The sequence below is a fragment of the Manacus vitellinus genome, unplaced genomic scaffold (genome assembly GCF_001715985.3).
Source record: "Manacus vitellinus isolate BGI_N305 unplaced genomic scaffold, ASM171598v3 scaffold_0_pilon, whole genome shotgun sequence".
Classification (NCBI taxonomy): Eukaryota; Metazoa; Chordata; class Aves; order Passeriformes; family Pipridae; genus Manacus; species Manacus vitellinus.
The window spans coordinates 44,052,740-44,073,937 of record NW_021938789.1 but is presented as its reverse complement, the minus strand read 5'-3'; the positions used below and the strand labels follow the sequence as shown (position 1 = coordinate 44,073,937).

Sequence of the window (21,198 nt, the reverse complement as noted above, 5' to 3'; positions counted from 1 at the left end):
GGGGTGTCTAATGCTGAACCTGCACTAGCATACATTAAGAATGACTCTATCAGGACTAGTGACTGCTGAGTAAGGTATAGTTGTCCATAACTAGCTGAGTTGATTTAATTGCTGCACAGCCAAGCATCATGAGGGCAAACTAGGCATTTGGAGCTCTAATCTGGACCATAAATGAAAGAGAAAAATAAGGATTTTAATGGCATATTGATACAAAGGCCCTGATATGTGTCCTGTTACCTGCCATTCTTCATATGGCACGTCTGTTGCACATGGGCAGCGCAGATCTGTACCCTACGTGCAATATAGTCATCACTGCTGATGTAAGCACTGGGAAAACAAACATAAATTCTTTTGCCTCCTGTTAGTTCCTGGTTAAATGCCAACTTCAGATAAAATCCCAGTGAATGATCAGTGAAGAATCCCCAGCTGTCACTGAGAGTGACCTTACTGCCCTAAAGAGAAATGTCTGTATATGGCTCCTAAAGTGATGAAAATTACATATGACTGGGGCCTCTTTCACCTGCCTCAAAGAGAGCAAAAGGTCAAATTTGATTCTAGATAGTTACACAGGCTTTCAGCCTTGAACACAATGTTCGTTTTAAATGTCAATGAAAACATTAAAGGAGAGATGGCTAGGTAGCCACTTATTCCTAATTCTGCCAGAGGGACAAACAGGATATTTTGAATTTAATTGACTGGTATTCTCACTTTCAGAAGCTGGAACCAATTATAAGTTATCCAGTTTTCTCTTTTGGACTGATATCTGACATAAGTAATAATGTGGAAGGAAGTGGGAAAATACAGCCCTCTCATGAAGAGATCTAGAAAAAAAACCTGACTGGGGACCTCTCATTCTTTACTATCACCTGAAAGGAAATTGTAGTGAGATGGGTGTTGGTCTCTTTTCCCTAGTAACAAAAGAGGAAATGGCCTCAAGTTATGCCAGGGGAGGTTTAGATTGGATATTAGGAAATATTTCTTCATGAAAAGGGTTATCAAGCATAAGAATGGGCTGCCCAGAGAAGCGATTGATTCACTATCCTTAGATGTATTTAAAAAATATGTAGATGTGGCACTTAGGGACATGGTCTAGTGGTAGACTTGGTAGTCTAAGGTTAATGGTTGGACTTGATGGTCTTAGAGGTTTTTTCCAACCTAAATGATTCTAAGGAGATAATAGAAACATTTTTTTTCCATTTAGGATAAAAAGGAAGCTTACTTGGAATTATGTTCCCATTTCTGACCATCTCTATCTGTATAGAAGTAGCCATCTTAAGTGGAACAATGATGCTAAATATGCAGCATGAGGTGGAGCGCACTCATAAAAGTGGGTGAGAAAAAATGCGTTCCACTTATCACTCATAATGCTCTATTTTCCTTGCTTAGAAAACTGGCTTTACACTTCTCAGTGACCAACACTTAGTTATTCTGCATGTAGAGTGTCTGAATGATACTATACAGATTATGCCAAGCCAATTGCAAGTCTAGACACCACCATGCACAAGTTTAAAAGAACAAAAGCTTACGTAAAATGCTGTTTTGGACCACCTGGCCATGCTACATAGCAAAGAGTTCTCCCAGGCATCACCTTGGTTATGGAGTATAGGCACTGGGGAAAGGCCAACAGGAAAGCCAAAATCCATATGCTCCCAATGACCACCTTGGTAGCAGTTGCAGAGAGCCTAGGTTTCAAGGGATCAATAATGGCCATGTATCTGTAAAAAAAGCAAAAACCTCTGTGTAAGAAATCTTCAGAGATTCATATATATCTAGAATGAGCCAAAACTTAGGATTAAAGTGAAGGATAAAAGCAGAGATATTTGTCTTCCTGGAGTTCTGGTTGCACTGTGGTCTTTGGGTGGTTCGGCTCCAATGAAGGCAGTGCTGGAAGGAGAAGAAGGTTCATTGAATATTATTTTGCAGCCATGGGACACCTTTTTAATCATATGTATATCAGTAGAGCAACTATTTTGCAAAGACACATATCCTAATTGTTACAGTACACATGTAGGTTCTTGGCACACTTGCCCAAGATTTTTAGGTACAGACATTAGCCACAAGACAATAACGATAATATTCGTAGGATAATGATCCTGATAAGAATTGGTGCAAGAATCTTCTGCATCCATGTTTACCTGCTATGGCACACAGATTTCATTCAAGATATTTCTACTTTTTGGAATTTTATACTTGAGAGATGGGTAATTATGGAACAGATGTTTGTTTTAGTGAAGGTAACTGTTTATAGTTAACTATAAAATATGTGATAAATCCAGCATCCATACCTGGAATTTCAAGCTTATATATTTCTTATGTTTTTTACTGCACTTAGATATTTTTTCCCCATAGGGTAATTAGTTACCCTCTCCTTTACATGCTTTCTTTTTTTTGCCATCTAAACTGGTGCTTTTGGTATTACATACTAGTTATTAAATAGTTTTATTTGAGTGCTGGGTGTCTTGTCCTGAAAGACCAGAAGTTCTCATGAAAATATACATCAGTTGGATTGTAGCCCTCTGCCACCTAGCTCCCTTCCCCTCCAAAGAGTAAGTACAACGTGGTAATGAACTGAAGTTTGTAGTCATGAGCCCTGTCTTTGAAATTGAGCTGGCTTTTGTGTGGACTGCCAGGTACATCCAAATGCTTGATGATCTTTACCTGTAGTAGGTGATAAACATAAACAAATCATCATTTTCACATGCTTGTGGGACTCTTGAGGTATCTCCTTCTAGCCTGGAATTATTCCTTCAGTTACTAGTTTTCTTCAGATTGTATATTGCCATTATTTCATGCACTATTGTCAGATTTCTACTACATTCACATTATTCTTATTCCCAGTTATATTATTCTTAATCCCAATAGATACCAGCAGTAATTTGTGCTGCCTAAGATAAAATTCAGGGAGATAAAATGTTTTATCTCCCTGTCTGCTGTCTGCCCTTTAAAGACATGGATTGTTTGTGTGAAATGACTCATATCTCTGTAGTGATGGAAATTTTAACAATTGGCTGAGTACCGTAAGTCAGAGGACAAGGATCAGATGAAAAGCAGGCTATTTATCTTTCTAGTTTGAATTTGAGTGATAAGCGAACAACCTGGCTTCTGCACAAGATTGATTACAAAAATGTAGCAGATAGTCATTCTAACAAACCAGATGGGAAGGAAGTGGAGGAACCTTGACCATTCCCTCAATAATACCTTTGTGCAGGCTGGGTTTAGCTGAACAGAATATTGACAGCCCTCTATTACAGAGCCTTTGATAACAAATCTAAGTTATTCTACCTTGCCAGTACACTAGCAATTACAATGAAGTATCTAACTTGTTCTCTAAGTGGCTTTTCTTAGAAGCAAAATTGCTTAATTAACATAGTGAGATATTGCTTTATAACTGCAATTGTTACACTCACTCAGATTTGTCATATCAATTTGGTAGCATTTTCTTAGAGAAGCCATCATTGCCACAACTAAGGGTAGTAGAAAACGTGCAATGACTCTGAGATGCAGGTTAAAAACCACCTCTGTACTTGAACTGTCTCTGGATGTAGCTTTCTGTAGCCAAGAGAAGCCCCAATAAGAACTAAGTCCTTTCTGCACTGTTAGCTGTCATTTGAAAGGAGACACAGCTACTTCTACCTATAATTTTGTTTGCTGGAAATGCCATTACAAGTACCTAAGCGTGGTAAGTTGTCTATCTCTTTAGCCTCAACCTGAAATAGCAGTAGCTAATTTTTCAGTTGACCCTTGCCTTTGATCTCTGTCCATTCAGATAGAGTGTTTCTGTCAGCAATGAGAATTTCTGCTAACACAGGCTAGAGGTTCCATTCTTAGGTGTTGCTCAAAAAATCAATAAGGTGAGGAGTCTAGATATGGGATAATGTATATGTATGATGCAGAATATTGCCCTTATGTATTACAATTACCCATGGTGTAGCTCTGTCATTAGGGCTCACTTTTTTACTCTGTTTGGTATCCTTACATGTGTTATGGATGGCAAAGTGACAGTTACAAGGAGTAGATATGCTGTCTGCATTGTGCACTGAATGGTGCTGAACATGGTGTAGAAAAAAGATGAGCGTCTGAGGAGAACAGGAATGAAAGGGAGAACAATGAGATATGAGATCTAGAGCAAAAGCAAAAGAACTGAGACTGGGGAACAGTTTGCTGAATGCAAAAATAGAAGTGAAATGAGAAAAACGAGAAAAGAGAATTGTAGAATAACAGTATATAGAAATTATGTTGAGAGAGGAGAGAATAAGAAAGGGAACTGGGGTGATGAAATGGCAAAAGACCTATGACAAAAATCAACCCTAGTGTACCAGAGATTCCAAGGTAGGTAGAACTGGTATAAAAACAAAACGGTATGACAGTGGAGCTCTGTGGTGGCGAGCCCTTCTGCCTCTGCAGCTTTATGGGAGAGAACTCCCAAAGAGTTATTCTCTCTGTGATCAGCCAACCATAAACTGTATGTAGGGGGAACAGCAGGACTTCTCTATGCTCCCATGTCATCTGTCTTAATGACTGTTCTGCTTCTCTGCTGTTCTTTGAAATGGTCTGAACTTCATCATAGAGTCATAGAATATCCCAAGCTGGAAGGGGCCAATCAGGATCATTGAGTACAACTTTTAGCCCTGTCCAGGACATCCCCAAGAGTCGCACCGTGTACCTGAGAGCATCCTCCAAATAATTCTTGAACTCAGACAGCCTTGGTGCTGTGACCACTTCCCTGGGGAGCCTGTTCCAGTGCCCAACTGCCCTCTGGGTGAAAAATCTTTCCCTGATATCCAAACTAAACCTCCCCTGACTCCACTTCATGCCATTTCCTTGAATCCTGCCACTGATCATGAGAGAGAAAAGCGCCTGCCCCTCTGCTTCCCCTTGTGAGGATGTGGAAGACGGTGATGAGGTCTCCCCTCAGTCTCCTCTTGTCCAGGCTGAACAGACCAAGTGACTACAGCTGCCCCTCATAAGGCTTCCCCTCCAGACCTTTAATCATCCTTGTGGCCATCCTATGAATGCTCTCTAATAGCTTGATGTCTTTTTTATATTGTGGTGCCCAAAATTAGGCAGTCCTTCTGAAGACAGTGACAAGGGCAGAGACCCACCGAGGTCTGCCATGTTCTGTGATATTTATACACATACCTTGGACCTCTCCACACCTCATCTCTAAAGACAGCAAAAGATGGTAGGCATTTGAGCTGAAGAAGGATTTCTAGTGGCTAAAAGCAACTGAAGGGTTGTAATACCACTGAAAAATGATTGTAGCCGCACAAACATTTCTTCAGTGGGGTGCTGTGCCAATTTGCTTTGCAGCCTTTGGACATCTACTGTTCAGCCCTTCCACTAGGCTGGAGCAGTGGGACACCCTGCTGAATAAAGGGCTCTGAACTTGCACTTGATTTAAAGATCAGACTTCTAATGCTTTCTCACTCCGATGGGAGCTGCTGGTAATGACATAGATAGCTTGTTCCACTCCATAAAGCAGGGATACTGAATGTTAAATACACATTGCCGAAAGGAATTAACTCATTACGCTAATTTATCACGCAGAAATCATTATTACCCTAACATAAACATTCATACTTGGAAGATAATTATAAGATGCAATATGCACATTTAGAGATGTAGGGATGGGAATATGTGCAGGTAGAGACAAGCCAACACTTTGAAGAATGTGGGTTGTTCAATACCATATTCTTCTTTGTATGACTCTAAAATGTTTTTAGGTAGCACTTTAGTTTCATCATTAGAATTTTTAGCATGTGATTTTGTTTGTTGTGACCATAAAATATCCCACTGTCATTACTTTTCTTCCAGCTTTGGCTTGTGTTAGTCTTTGTCCCTAACAAATTACTATTGAAGTCAGCAGGAGTCTTTCCACTGAACTTAATGAGAAATCAGTCAGGCTGCATGATATAATGACCAGTGCATCATGGTGTGCTTGCTGCACCGCTCTTCTTATCTGCTGGAGTGAGAACTAGTTCCCTTCTGAACTGCTCTGTTTATTTAGAGTCTACAATTTACTGTTTGGTACTTGTTTCTTGGGTTCATCAAATCAAGAAAATCTGTTTTCTCTAAAATGATAAAAGAGACTTTGGAATAACATTGATAAAGTCTTTAAGCCAGTGGTTATAATCACAGCATAATCATGTAACTGTTAGAGTTTGCAAGTAACAAGAGACAAATAGCTGGTACATACTATAAAAGTTTCTGAAGTTTGTGAATGATGGTCCTAACAGTAGAAAAGATAACACCCCCCCCAATTTATCTTTTTGTAGAACAACAGATACTGACTAATACAGTTACAAAAATCTTTCTTCTTTAACACATAATTTAGAAAATTGTGGCAAAAATACACAAGATGTTATTAGAACAAAATGATGTTCAAAATTGGATCCTACAAATGCCCCTTTGGAGATAGAGTTGGAAGCCTTTAATCATCCTAAGTGATTTGTTTCACCTGTTTACAGCATGTTTATAAACTCAAATGGGGGAAAATGTAATCAATTCAGTCCCAGATTGTAACAGGAAATTGGGACTTGATGAAGGAAGAGACTGAGAGAAAAATCACAATGCTTGCATGTAAGTGGCTTGTCAACAGCAGACATCAGAGTACGCTTCCTTTGTGAATGCACAGATGCTGTTATTTCCTCCAGACAGAAGCTGATTTTGAGACTTTATATTTAGAATCAACTAGAAACTTAGGGAAATTGCTATGATTCCCTGCCCTTGTTTAAAACACTGCTGTGGAAAATCCTATGGAAGATTTTGGAAAGGTAGACATAGTAGTCAAAAAAGGATGGAATGAACTGTGAGATTTTAGTGGCATTTTTTTGTATAATGTAAACCAAATCTTGAACTTTTGTACTCTTTTATCTCTATCTGGTATCTTCTAGTGCAAGACTCCTTTTCTTGTGTGAGTGGTTTGTATTCATTCACTTAGGCTGACTTTCTCTGCAGGACGAGTGGCTGTGGGTACTTTTGTAGGACTATCACTGACTGTTGAATAAGAGTGGTTTTGGTGGCCTGAAGGATCTACAGTGAACAATGTCACTGCCACACAGTGATCACGTTAAAGCTAACAGCATAAAGAAAGGAGTGTATGACAGCATGACAGATAAACACGTGGTACATTTGAGAGAGCAGTGGGCATAATCCCAGGGAGATAACTAACTTGACCTTGATTTACCCAGAGGAACATGTGCTGCTCTTGATGAATGGCTATTGTGCTTTAAGAAGGGGGGTAACTGCAGTTTTTCTGAAATCGGGACAAGCATCCAATGCCTTGCTTACAAGTACCTCTTAAGAGAAACCTTAAAACAGGAATATTGAAATTCTTCGGGATGTCTGAGTTGTCATAAACAGTGCTTTCTGTTTATGAGGAACATCTGGTAACTGACAATGGGCTACATTTTTATGAGTATGTAATTGATTTTACACATTGTGTTCTGTACCTATGCGTATTGCTAGGAAAGGGATAAGAATTTCCTTTGGTCTGTTTCACAAAATGATGGACTAACGGACTTCCCCTGACAGAAGGGCTTCTGTTTCTCCTTTTCTTTAAATATGATCTACCTGGCCTATCAAGACCAATAGCAATTCTGTCTAAAATGAACCTCTCATTTGAACATAGGATCAGATGTTTCCTGCTTGGAACGAGAAGACTGAGGGCTAAGCAGTGTTGAAAATGTTGATTATACTTCTCAAGATGTTGGTGTATCAACCTCATTTTTTCACAGCACCATTTGAAAGCAGCTTTTTCCCAGACTATCTCAGTATGTCATCAATAATGTAACTCTGACATGAATTTGGACCAAAACCCCCAAAAAGATCCTGTATTTTTTCCTGATCATTATGAATGGAATGAAAAGGATTATTTTTCCTAGGTCTCTGACAGGGTGAATCCTGTAGCCATTGCATCAGAATGTTCTGCAGAAACTATTTCACCTTTTCTAAGAAAGAAAGAAAGAGATTTGTCAAATTCAAAAAATAGTTTTAGGCCTCCGAATTTGTATTTCAGCTATCCTTTGTATTTCAGCTCTTGATATTTGAACACTTAATGCCCTCCTATTCAACTTTTTCTTTCCAGTTTTGAAGACTAATATTTTTCAGAGGGCAGCCCAGAAACTGGAATCTAGAAACAAGATGTGCTTCATCTTTAAATACTATTTGGGAAAGACAGAGAAATGGGGAAGGGATTTACTCTTTGAATTGTGTAGTTTGACTAGCAAAGTAAGAATAGAAATAATAGTGATAATTTCTAAAGCATATCTTACCTTTTTCCCTTTGTGATATGCAGTAAAGCAGGATAATTCCTGAAGTCATGATTATGAAGTCATCCATTAGTTTGAAAAAAAAAGTCGAAATTGAACTTTAGTTTGGTAGTAGGGGTAGGGCAGGTAGTGTTTTCTGTAGTTACATGGCACCATAGGCAGGAACAATAGCTAACAATAAAATGCCATCTTATGGAAAACTAGAGCAGTGAGTTTACAGAAACTCCATCTATTTCTTTTTACAAAAATATTCTCAGATATGAGGGGAAGATCTCTATGGGGAAAACAGCCTGTGAAGCATGAGAAATCTGAAAAGAACTCCGTCTGCCTTTTTTTTCTTGTTCTGATGTTCATCTCTCTCTCCCCAATCCTCAGTGCAAATTCTCACTTCTTTTACATGGAAACCATTTACTTTGAGACATCCAAATCTGAGGGAAAGGGAATGAGAGAGGGGCCAAAGGCTGCAGTTCTTTTTGGGCTGAGCTCTGTGCTGGGGATGACAGCTGGCTGGGTGATGCAGGTCTCCTGCCTTCCATTGCTTCAACTTCCTCTATTCATTGGTGAGCCAAGCACAAACAACTTGATGCCAGGCATGTGTACACCTTCTTGGTTTGCATCTTCTGCTCATACCACTACCATATGACCTCAATACAGGGTTATGCCCTGTGCATTCCATATCCTAACCTGTTAGAAATATTTGAGATCTTTTTACATATAAACTTCACCCTATACTTAAGTGTTTCTGAGCACACAGGGCAGGTAACAGATACTTAACATTCAGATACTAGATAGTTTGGCAGGAGTATCTGTTTGACGCATGAAGGCCTTGGGTAGAGACTGATATCAAAGTGTATTCTACTGGAAAGATAAGACATTTTTCAATGTGCCAACTGCCTACTTAGAATTTCAGTAACATTAATTTGTAGGGCTTGTGATACTACTTTGTGACAATAATAACTGCTCTTACAGAATACCCTTGAAGAGATTGAAGAGTCTAAATGATATTTTGAGGATCTGAGTGTGTACGTATTATGAATTTAGGTTTTATATGATAAGTTGAATCAAGTGTTTATGCCTTGTATCTGTCTTCTGCTACAAGCTCGTATCATATTACTTACTCTGGAGTCTAATGAGTGCATAGAGAGGTTATGAACAGCCATCAGTAACTGAACAATGTCACAGAAAAAAAGAAAACTGACCCAGTATACATGTGCTTCTGCAGACATATTAGAAGTCTAGAAAATAAGGTGGGAAACCAGAATGACAAGTGTTGAATAAGAGAGAAGATTTTGCAAGAGAAATAAAACTGAATATTAAATATAATTTAAAGTAATGTAAAGTAGAATAAATGTTTTTTGGCTTCAAATGCCAAAAGCTTGCTTCCATACTAGGAAGAAAAGGAATGGTAGGATATGAATAGGATCAGCAACTACTCACCATCATTATTAGAATACTTTCTTTAATTCCAGAGAGGTTGCTTTTATAAAGAGTTAAACTCATTTAAATGAGAATAGCATTATGGAATTGCTGAGAGAATAGTAACTGAGAAAGTAATACTGTAGATGTGCTAAAGCCAGGAAAAAATTCATGATACTAAGAGATCTACTGAAGGCATGTTATTTTGTGCTATATTGCTATATCCCCAAACTTCCACTTTAACCATCTGCAGAGAATTTTTAGGCCTATGCACAGTATAATGAGGCAATCTTGGGATTCAAAATTAATTGCTGGCGTACCTGAACCACCTCCTTTGCATGCTAAGAACTCATAGAAAGGGACAGTGGGTCTTCAATGGCCAGAGTCAGAAGGCTTACATTCTGCCTAAGTTACTGTCTTTAATATGTCCAAGAACTGTACAGCAGTCAGTGATCACAGGTGGAGTTTAGGATGATGGATGGACCCTTCAGGATCATGCACTGGTCAGTGGCAGGGGCATATTGGCTCCAGAACTATCCCCTATTCAGTTTACCTGTAACTGTGGAATTATGCAGCATGAACTAAAGAAAAATGAAAGAATGACTGCCTATGAAGGAGTCCAGTGTAAAATCTGTGCTGCTTCTGATGCCTAAGCTGACTCTGTTAAAGCTACCTGTGGCATCTCTCCAGTAGACTGCAAACAGGCTGTTGGAAAAGAAGCAGAAAGCAGGGGGGAAAATACTGGGAAGGAGTGGTCAGAAGTGTGAATAAACTCACATAAATTTGAGACTGTGTTCAGACAGGGTGGTCATACAGCAGTCTTGCATACTTGCTGTAAGTCTTGCATACTTTCATCCTCAGCTCCAGATGCAGCACACCCCACTGCAGGAACTGCCTGCTCCACAGAACTCCCTGTCAGTCCAGTAGTCTCACAGTGCACACAATTTAGAATGGCCTACAGAATCAGATGTGAAAAGAAACACATACTACCTGTGACCTCTGCTCAGTGGTGTCTAGATTCACAGCAACTCATTCATACTCTGTGAACACGTAGATGTTTGAAAATGATCAGTGGAGCATACCACAACATACTTTTTAGTGAACTGCAACCCATGACCTTTCAGTGTTTTGGGATGGTTACAATTTCTAATGGAAAATCATCTGATATGATCCCATCAATTCAGTTCCCTTGGTAGCTTTATCCTACTTTGTAGCTTTGTTGTTTTTGTTTTAAATTTTTGAATTAAAAGAACGTGTAAGGATGAGTTTACTGGGTTAAAACTAATGCAGAGTGTCCAGTGAAGCACTGGCTGAACTTTTACAGAACGCAAGTGGGAACCAAAGTTTTAAAAAATATCCATCCAGCATATCTGTGTCCTGGAATACGACAGTCTGTACATCCAAGGGCATTCCTTGGGATTCTCTTTGACCCTTAGTTTTCCTCTTGACTCTGCAGAATTGTTCTGCAGAGGTAGCCAGGAAATTATTAAAGGTACTGAATGCATCAGGTGTTATTTGGTATAAAAGGAAAAGGAATCACAGTGTGAACAGGGAAGGAAGGAGAGACTGCTCTTGTGTTTGTTTTACGTGACACACTTGACACACTTCTGAGCATCAGCATCTCACGTTGCTAAACCAAGGAAAACATTTCTAATATCTTTGCATCTGACCACTGCATTTCAGTCAGTGTGCAGCAGAGCTAATTTCACTCACTCTGGAAATGCGCTATTTGGATTCCTGAGGAACTATATTCACCTTCTTTTCCCGCATAAATTTAGAAACTTTCAAAGTAGTAAGTACTATATATCTGTGGATAATTTTGTCAGAAAATATGAAAAAAACCTTACTCAGAGCATCTGAGTAACTGCTCAACTAATGACTTGATCAGCTACAACAATAGCTGCTAAATACCCAGCACCAACTAAAGCCCTTTTCTCTTTCTGAAAACCACAAGCTAGATGAGAATCTTAAGCTAAACCCAAACAGACAATGAAAGAAATCTTTGCCTGGTCAAAGGTAGTATCACTGGCATTACACTACCTGCTCCATTATTAATGAGAATTAACATGGGAAGAAGATACACCACTGTCGGGAGGAAAGTGTACTGATTTCCATGAGTCTTCACCCATCCTCAGAGCAAAGAAGTAGAAGAGTTGCCAAGAATCTCATTTTATCTTTCATTTCTAGCTTTATGGAACAGTAACGCATCTGGCTGGGAATGCCACCAAAAATTAGCAGTTACTAGGGCAAATGAAAAAGCCCTATTAATTTATAAACTTGTTCACAAACACAGACAAAAGATACAACAACATTTCCCAATCTTTGCACCTGGAAATGAGAAATAATATTTCAGAAGGTGGATTGAACCTTATGAAATCTTAACTACCATCACTTGGAAGTGCTACAGTTCTGCCAAGTCAATTCAGAAAAGATGTATAATGGGATATGAATATGTAGAAATGAGTTTTATAAGTAAATTCAGTGCATTGCTAAAAGGAATAAGAGATCTGAAGTACAAATTGATCTGTTTTTCTAAAGGAAAATTCAGTAAGTTACCTCTCCAGCGCAGCAAATGTGAAAACAATACTAAAGAAAGAAACATTTCCCAGGGGAGACTCACAGCACCTTTTGTGAAAGACAGTCCATCAATGCATCTGTGTTGAAAATCAGGCAACTACATTTCCCCTTTACTCTATAGACACTACAGTTGTCTTACTCCATTATTGTCAAGAGTATAAAGTTTTTCCCTGTCCTGTTTTCTTTGACAGTCACAAAGCCTTGTTTATCAGGAAAAAATTGAGCACTTTGAAATCATGTTCTTATCAGTCCTCTGCATGTGCACAGTGGCAATGTAAATAGTCTCATTAACTAAAACTGGGAGAAACGAAGCAGCTCAGAGCTGTCTGTGAGAAAAGCTATTAAAAACAGAGTCTGAAGTGATTTTTCAAGAGGAGGCAAATGCCTCTGCCAGCTGTAGAAATACAGAGAGGAGGGAAATTTGAAATCCTCTCCCTTAACACACAATCTCTACAACTCCTAATCAGTATGAGTTAGATGACATTGACTGAGGGACAGATACTGTTTTCACAGGTGGAGAAGCAAAACCCCGAGCAACGAGTGCTGTTACAGAATTAGTATTGAAAGACAGAGCACAGAGAGCATCTGAAGTCAAACAGAGAGCTGAAATGTTTGTTATAAAAGACAGCAGGGAAGTAAAAACAATAAAAGGCTGAAGGACAGAGACCAAAGACAGGAATTAAAACAGTGAGGGAGAGATCTTAAAGAACTACAGAGAAGCACAATAGATGACCTATTCAGGTCTCTGCCTCTCATCATAATGATTGTTATCTCCATATTTTTATTTTGGCAGATAACCTGATCTTAATCTCTCACCCCTAAACTTTTCTTCTCTTTTCTCACCTGTCCACAGCTATTGCTGTCATGGAGTAGATGCTGGCGAAGACAGCTGTGATTGGGAAGAAGTTGTGGAAGCGGCAGTAAGCCTCTCCGAAGTACCACTCACTGTGCAGCGCATAGATGAAGTTGATGAGGGTATTGAAAGCAGCCATGGAGGCATCAGAGAAGGCCAGATTCACCAGGAAGTAGTTTGTCACTGTCCTCATGCGCTTGTGAGCCAGGATAATCCAGATGACAATGAGATTTCCGAAAACAGCCACTGCCACCACACCACCATAAGCCAGAGACCACAGGGCAATGCGCCAAGAGGGTTGTACAAACTGATTGGAGAAGTTGCTTGGTGAGGATGCTATGGGGGGAGAAGCATTTCCAGCTGGTGCTCCCAGTGCCTGTCCCCAGACATCACTTGCTGCAGCAAGGCTCACGTTCCCCCTGCTGCTCATGCTCATGTTCCAGTTGGCTGTGGGGACAGAAGTCATCTTGGATGTTCCTCTCCTCTCTTCCAGCAATGATGTGACTCTCCTACCTCCCTTTTCCAACCCTCCAAAATCCCCACCAACAGATAAGAAGAGGGAAGGAAGAAAAGGGGGAGGAAGGCAGCACAGCAGGTACAGGGCAGATCTCTCAGAAAAAAGCTTTGACTATGCTGCTCAAACTGTTACAAGTGCTGTACCAGCCAAGTCAGGAGAGCTACCTCAGGGCAGAACAGCATCCTACTTCTCCTGTGTACAGCCACCTCTTGCTTTTGATTTTGCCGAAGGAGCCAAAGCACATTTTATAGGCTTGTGAGTCTCCAGCGTCACAAAGGGAGTGGAGTGATAAGCTCCACTGGCTGGTAAGCTAACACCTCTTTCCCTCTGCTCTCCCTCCTCCTTTTATTTCATTCATTGCCAGCAGCAGGCACTTTCAGGAGCTGTGGAGAGCATCACAGGGAAAATGAATTCTCATCTCATTTATGTTGAGAGATTTATTTTATATTGCCTTTCTTTAGGTTTCATTATTGTGCTTCCTTTTTTAAATAGGTTTTTTTTGCCCTGTCTTTGCAGAGCTAATCAGCTGGCTTAGTTAAAAAATCCCAGGACTGAAACTGCTTTTTTATTACAGCTCTTTCCAGATGATTTTATTCCAGATGAATTCAGACCTGCCTTTTTTCTGCTGTCTTTTCATTTGGTACAGGCTTTCCTTTAAAGTATTCTGGTACCCGCAGATTTGGAATAGTGACCTCTTTTAGATAAATAAATACATCCTGCTGCTCTCTAATTTCACTTTTCAGTTTGTAATATGTAATTGATATCAAGAAACATTTATAAAGCCATTTGTATGTTCAACAGACACTGATTTTTACTGAAAAACTATGTAGCCCTAAACATAATGTCCTTAATTGTGCACAAAATATTAGAGGTTTGTTTTCTTTGTGTCTTTAAGAAAAAGAATTTAGTTCTTTTTACTGATTTGCATTTATTCCACACTTAGTACAGTAGTTATTTTGAGTAAACAGTATTTTTACATGCAGTTATTTCTATACTGGTAGAAAAGGGTAAATGAGGAAATTTAACACCTGATGTTTTCACATCCAAAATCAGTTTCTTGTTAATATGTTAACAACAGCTGGCATTGGGAATGCATGCTTTGTGCAAGGGTTGATTGCAAGGGACTTCAGCTAACAAACCTTTGTTATTCAATAGGGAGAAAATGTGGTTTAGTGCTGATCTGTTCCAGGTTTCAACAATTTAGAGCTACTACTTGTCATCAGCAGAGATTTCAATTGTATCACAGCAGTGGGAACTATTCAATACCCCTGTCAGCAGTGACACATTCAACACTTTTTTTAAACAAAAGCTTCAAACAAAAATCAAATACTCCTGTGTACCATTTCCTCCCTGCTGTATTTACCCAGTGGAAGTAATGTCTGCACTTTAATAGTCAGGTCTAAACTGCGGTGTTAATTTGAATGAGTGTAACTCTGGCTGTTCCTATGTGCTTCTCAGCTCTTACCAGCTGACCTGATCCCAAGCAGTAGCCAACCTCAGGCTTAGAAGCTCTACTGTAAACCACTCATTGCTACAGCATGTCTAGAACCCACCATGCACTGCAGGTCCTTGTCACAGAAAAGCCACAGTTCCATTTTGAGTCCCAAATCTTCCGCCTGCCTCATCTTTCTTCTGCTCCCTGGAGGTGAGCCTGAAGAAGGGAACAGCAGAAAATCTCTGTGAGTTTGAGTGTTGAAAAAATTCTAATGGTGGTTCCAATGAGTGAGGAACACCAGACCGACTAGTTATAGCAGAGGCTTGGACACTCTAGGAGCTTCACTCTCAACTCCAGCAGTTTCACTCAAGATTTTCATATGGCTATAAACCAGAAAGCACAAACCCAGCCCTGTGCCCCATACCTTTCCACCTTTATGCTCAAACTAGGAATCCCAGACTGTATCCTTTTACTAAGCTGATGTGTTTTTCACATTGCCACATCAGCTACCAAAGTCCTCGCGTCCCACATGTTTCTGTTGCTTCCATCCAGCTCTCCTAGCCTCAGTTCTATTACTTCTTTTCCTCAATTTCAGCAGACACAGGGACCCTGTTTCTTGAATGCAGTACTGCCAAGCATGCAGCAGACTGCAAACTTACAGGAGCAGTGTACTGTACAGCACTGCAGTAATTTTCTCTGTATAGGAACATAAAGGATCTATGTTTGAACTACTTGCTCTGTATAGTTCATGGAGTCCTTGTTCTGCTTTCCTCACAGGACCGAAGCTTCTTCTAGCTCTGTCTTGGAAAGTTGCTTGCCATTGCCTACCAGATGTTCTGGAGAGACCATTACCATATATCTTTCCCTAATTCTTTACAGTGCCCTCAAGGGAATTTGTTCTCAATGCATTCCTAGTGAGAGAAATCAGTACAAGGCAACATCTCCTTATACCAGCAGAGCTATCGGTAAACTGAGTCCTTGAGACTTACTTGAAATAAAAATCAAGAAGCTTTTTGTAGTGTGTGTTTGTAAAATGTGAGCCAGACCACCAACACAGAATGCTAACGGAAGTGTCAGTTTTGCAGTGTAGAAATCAAAGTATCATTGATTCTGTCTTCTTCAGGAGTACTCTGAGGAAATATTCCACCCCTGTAGGGACATTTTTATATGCTGTGCTCTTCCCCATCCCCTTTCCCCCACACATGAGAAAAAAACTGGGGTACCATTAGCATAAAGGAAAACCTAGGTTTTTTTATTAGTCTCTTGCTCAGTAAGCTGGATGTTATCAGCTGTGTTGCAGCAGGTATCTGAATCTGGCAGAAGAAGTGGCTGAGTATCTGGAGTTGTTTTATTTCGAGAAGTGGAACACTGAACAGCACAGGACAAATGTTGGGTGGCTGGATCAGCCTTCCATGTGTAACATTTATTACTCCTTTTGGAAATGCCTGTAAAAATTTGCTAGAATAAATTCTCTGTACTCTGGCTTTCATTCTAACTGAAACCATAGAGAAGTTGTCTGGTACGATCAATTAGAGCCAAACCAGATCTTCCTACATCCAAAATGCTACAGCAAGGTTGACCTGCCCTTTAGCACCTTGCTCACATTTTATTTCAGGAAAGAGGTTAGGCAGCCAGGAGTTGGCTCGTGTCTATAGAGGGAACTCACGTGGACAGTGAAGTCAGCTGTGCTTCTCCATTAAAATTTGTAATGATTACACATGTGCTGATTGAAGTGTGGTCAGCTGGTGGCCATCAGCATTCGGTTTCTCAAGTAAGTTCCACAGCAACTTTGGTGAAAGCATTTGTATTAATAACTTCTGAGTAGCAAAATCTGCCTAAGTGGGGTGATACTTATGCAAAAGAGCAGTACAAAAGACAAGGATATGTATTTTTTCTCAGTCTGTCTTGGAAAAAAAGGTGGTTGTAGAGGATATCCATGCTGACATTATTTCTAGAACTGTTACAGGTACGTGATTTCCTATCTTAACTTTTGGCCATTCCAGCTTATGCATATTTGCAGTTTATGCATATTTGCAGTGGAAATGTTTAATTTTCCTCTCTATAAGTCTACTCAGTTTTAGAGGGACTTCTTTCTGGCCATCTGCTATTTGCTGTTCTCTTTTGCTTTTCCGCTGGTCACTACTTTATGCTTGTAGTCAACTGTGGTTAAACTTGCCATTATTACCAGCTCCCCATTCCCAGCTTCACAGAAACACTTAGAAATGTGAAAGAAATAATCTGAAGTGTTATCAGAAAAGTAGCTGTGATTGTCTGTACTTCTTCCTTTGTGTTATATAGTTTAAAGCTATTTTTTCACAGTTCCAGCAAAACTTCTCCTACTGAGCCCAAAGTGAAAGCTAAGCTCTTGACTTAGCATCTTGTCCAGAAGGTAGATTTAGAAATTATTCTGTTCTTTGCTCTTTATGAGATTCTAGAGGTCTTCTGGTGTACTTGAAGTTTTTGTCTGAAATCACTCTTCTAAATTTTTCTGCGTGCTATGGGAGAGACAGAGAATATCAGCAGAATTGCACAAGTAGGGATTTGAAGTAAAATAGCAGCCTGCATAGCATATCTATTTAGCATAAGTGCTAACTGCATCATTAAGGTGTTTCACAAGACCTGTCCTCTTTCTTTTATATATAGCAGTGAGGGCATTGCAAAGTTTACTTTTTGGTTTTGGGTTTGCTTGCTTGATTAGCCTTAGCCTAATAACCTCATTCCCTGCCTCCTTCCTCCAGTGCCCAGTGGGATGAAATGATCCTTCAGCAGCAGCTTTTTTTATTCTTCAGCTTTGATAGCTCCCTTTCATCAGTCAGTCATGAAAAGGTTTAGCTGTGGCAGGAGAATTTTTGCAATTTAAGAATGCTAAACGCTGTCCTATTTATCATGGCTCTGTGTTCACATTGCGCTGCTGTCATGACCATGTCAGCCTACCTGGATTTGGAACAGTTTGCTTTAATTGGTGTAGTTTAAAACACACCTGGAAAACTCAGTTTGAACTTGGTTTCTGATTATTTTTTATAAATGCAAAAGTCTTCTTTCTGGCACCAATTGAAAATGACTCAGTAGGATATTTAGCAACTTCACAAGCGTGTGAGTAGGGATGTTGCAGCAAAGGGCTAGACCAAAACTGGAAGTATTGTATGTTGCTCTTCATCATGGCTAGAGGGGGGCCAGAAATGTGGGGGCAATAGAGCCAAAGAACTGAGTAGACACAAGTTTTTTCTGGATTATGATGCTGAGGTGCAAATTCACTGAAACTATTTTTAGAATAAAGTAAAACTCAGCACGTCTAGAGATGAGTGGTGAGAAATTAACACTAAATAAAAATGAAGACTATTCTGAATTATAGATAATATTCACAAATTACTTTGTATGAGAAAACATTTATTCTTCTTTGATGAAGAAAGAACCTGCAAGATTTCTTCAGCCATTGTGAGTTTGATCTTCTGATACTCCTAAAAGGCTAAAAATATGTGTTTTCCTTTGTCATCAGCATAGCTTAGCCCTCTGTTTTTTTGCTGTTGCTCATAGGACTTGACTGAAGCTGCTGAATAGCAGTAACAGTGAGGTGCCTGTGCCAAAATATAATTTGCAGGGCACAGTTGTTCTGTGAAAAGTAATTCTTATTAATTTATATTCCTGATCAGATAGGGCTTTGAGAGGAAAAGATATTATACCGAATGACACACTAGCAATTTTTTGGAAAAAATTAAGTGGATTGATTCAAGTGGTTCTTCTACCTGCCAGCAGTGTATCTGGAGAGAAGGTAAAGGCAGAGTGAAATGGGCCATGATATAACAAACATTCTCTTGGGCTATCGTGATTAGTTTTCTTTCTTGCTATTGTTGTTTACCTTTTTACATTCTTTGTGGCAGTCCTTGACAAAAATTAGTGTGAAACCTTCATTGATTTTTTTTTCCTAACTGCTGCACATTATTTATTTTCTCCAGTGGGAGACAATTTATTTGCAACTGTAAATCCAGGCACCTCTGCCTTTTCATCTTTCTGCAACTGCTCAAATGCCTGTCTAATGTCATAGGTGAGATGAGCTAGCAACTGACTTCTATGTGTACATTCATACATGTTTCCCCATATTCTTCTGTTCTTTTAAATTGCTTTAGAATCTTTTTTAGGAGTTACATTTAAAAACAGAATTATAAGGTTGCATAAGTCAGAGATGAAAAGAATGTATTCTATTGGATCTTACAGGTTCTGATAAGAATGTGTTCTGTTGGATCTTGCAGGTTCTGAACCTACAGTTTTGAAACTAATAGGTAGCTGCTGTTGCCACCTGAAATTCCTGTGAGCCTGTTTGCAAGACCACTAAAGTCAATCGAAAAGACACCTATTGGCAAAACAATTTCCTCTGTCTCCTACAGCTGCTCCTGCTGCTCTTTCCAGCAATTTGTTTCCTTACAAGGATCCAAATTAAGGGGGATTTTATCGGTGACTTCTCTGACTCTTGGAGCTACTTATTCAGTTATATACATATATTACTTATAATAAAATGTACATATGTATTCATACATAATAAAATGCATATTTTAAGGTACTGAGCAAGTTGAAGAGGCATGAATGGATTCACAGTAACCCAGTGATGAATAAAATCAGGAAATAAAATTTTCTGGTAGCTTTACCTGTGTTATTTATAGAGCACCAGCGACACATCTGTGTTTCACCATTACCTGAAAAGTAAAACAAGTAGGTTTCTTGACTTGTTTTTTTAACAACAGGAGATATTATCTTACTATCACTGTGGTATAAGAGAATATTCTATATTATTTGCTTCCTTAACTAAAAAGAAATGTTATGATTTTTTTTTTCATGTAAAGCATTACAGGCAATTCACAGATTTAGAATACTATCTACAGAGTAGTTCTGAAAAAAGAATATAATCTCATCCATTTTAGAAGACTAATTGGAATGATTATATGAGACTGTGTTCTGTCAGCATAGAAATAGTTTGCTGCTCTTGTCTTTGTTGTACAAAAAAAAAGTAAAAAGCAAAAAAAAGGTAAAAACCAGAAAAACAGTTAAAAATTTACACATGATATTGCTATGTTCTTATAACATTTGACCAAAAATTATTTTAAATTCTAAGTGCTAGAGCAGGATCAGAGTCAAGTGAATTTTGTAATTGCTTATGTGGAAGGCATATGATAATTTAGAAAAGCTATATCTGCAAATGTAAATATAGGAAGGAACATTTTGGCAACATAGCAAATTTTGTGTCTTGTAATATACCTCTTTTACATGGGAAATACAGGACAAAATGAAAATCTTCTCAGCTACTCTCTCAAATTTGCAAAAACATTTGTGTTCTGTTCTGCATTTTGGAATCCAAGATTTGTATCCTGCGTTCTTCAGAATCCAGTTTTTTATCTGAGATGTAGGTGGAGAGGGGATCTGAACTTGGCTTTTTCACATCCTAATGCACTGTTGTGGCCAACATGCTGACAGCATCTCCTCATGTGTCGTGCATGTGTGTGTGCATTTGCTTGTGTGACTAGCAGTGGAAAAGAAACAGCTGTCAGAACTGATGCATAAAGATTATGGCTTTCTTATGACATTTTATCAAAACATTCTATTTCTGCACTATAGAGGTTCTTAAGCCAAAAAGTCTGCTAGTTAGTTGGTTTTCAGCAGAAATAATTATTTTCTTTGTCCAAAATACCATATGATTCACCTATGTAGACTTTTATGGAGCCCATTATTCAAATGGCCATGCCTTAAGAACTATTATTTTTCGCTGAAAGTTAATCACTGTTGCCAGGTTTGTTTTTTTCTTTTCCTGTCTCTTTTCCCTAATCTTCAGGTTCTGTTTCTCTGTTGTGAGATCTTTCTTCTTTCTTTGGAATTGGAATGAAAGCAAAAGCAACTATTGCCACATCAATGAAATTCAATCTGTGGCTTCAAGAAGTCAGTCAATCTCTTGCACCTTTTCTGCAAACCACTGGACTACTTTATTTCTGCTATGACAAAAATTTACAATTAATTTGATTTTCTATATTCATGCTGAAAGAGATTATTTATGTAAGAACAGGAGTTCAAATGAACTGACCTTTCTCTATTATTCAGGAAGTTCCAGAGGTATTGTAAAGACAACAGAAAGGAAGGCAATTAATTT

The 21,198-nt window shown here is 39.0% G+C and overlaps 1 protein-coding gene across 1 annotated transcript in view; it reads right to left on the bottom strand.

Moving 5' to 3' along the window:
* Positions 1-13,582, bottom strand: part of TACR3 (tachykinin receptor 3) — a 32,818-nt gene extending 19,236 nt beyond the window's left edge. Inside the window, exons 1-2 of the mRNA XM_008933204.1 lie at positions 13,107-13,582; positions 1,527-1,715 (exon numbers count right to left, since the gene is read on the bottom strand). Of these exons, the coding sequence (XP_008931452.1) occupies positions 1,527-1,715; positions 13,107-13,582 (665 nt within the window). The remainder of the gene's footprint in view (positions 1-1,526; positions 1,716-13,106) is intronic.
* Positions 13,583-21,198: the final 7,616 nt, after the last annotated feature.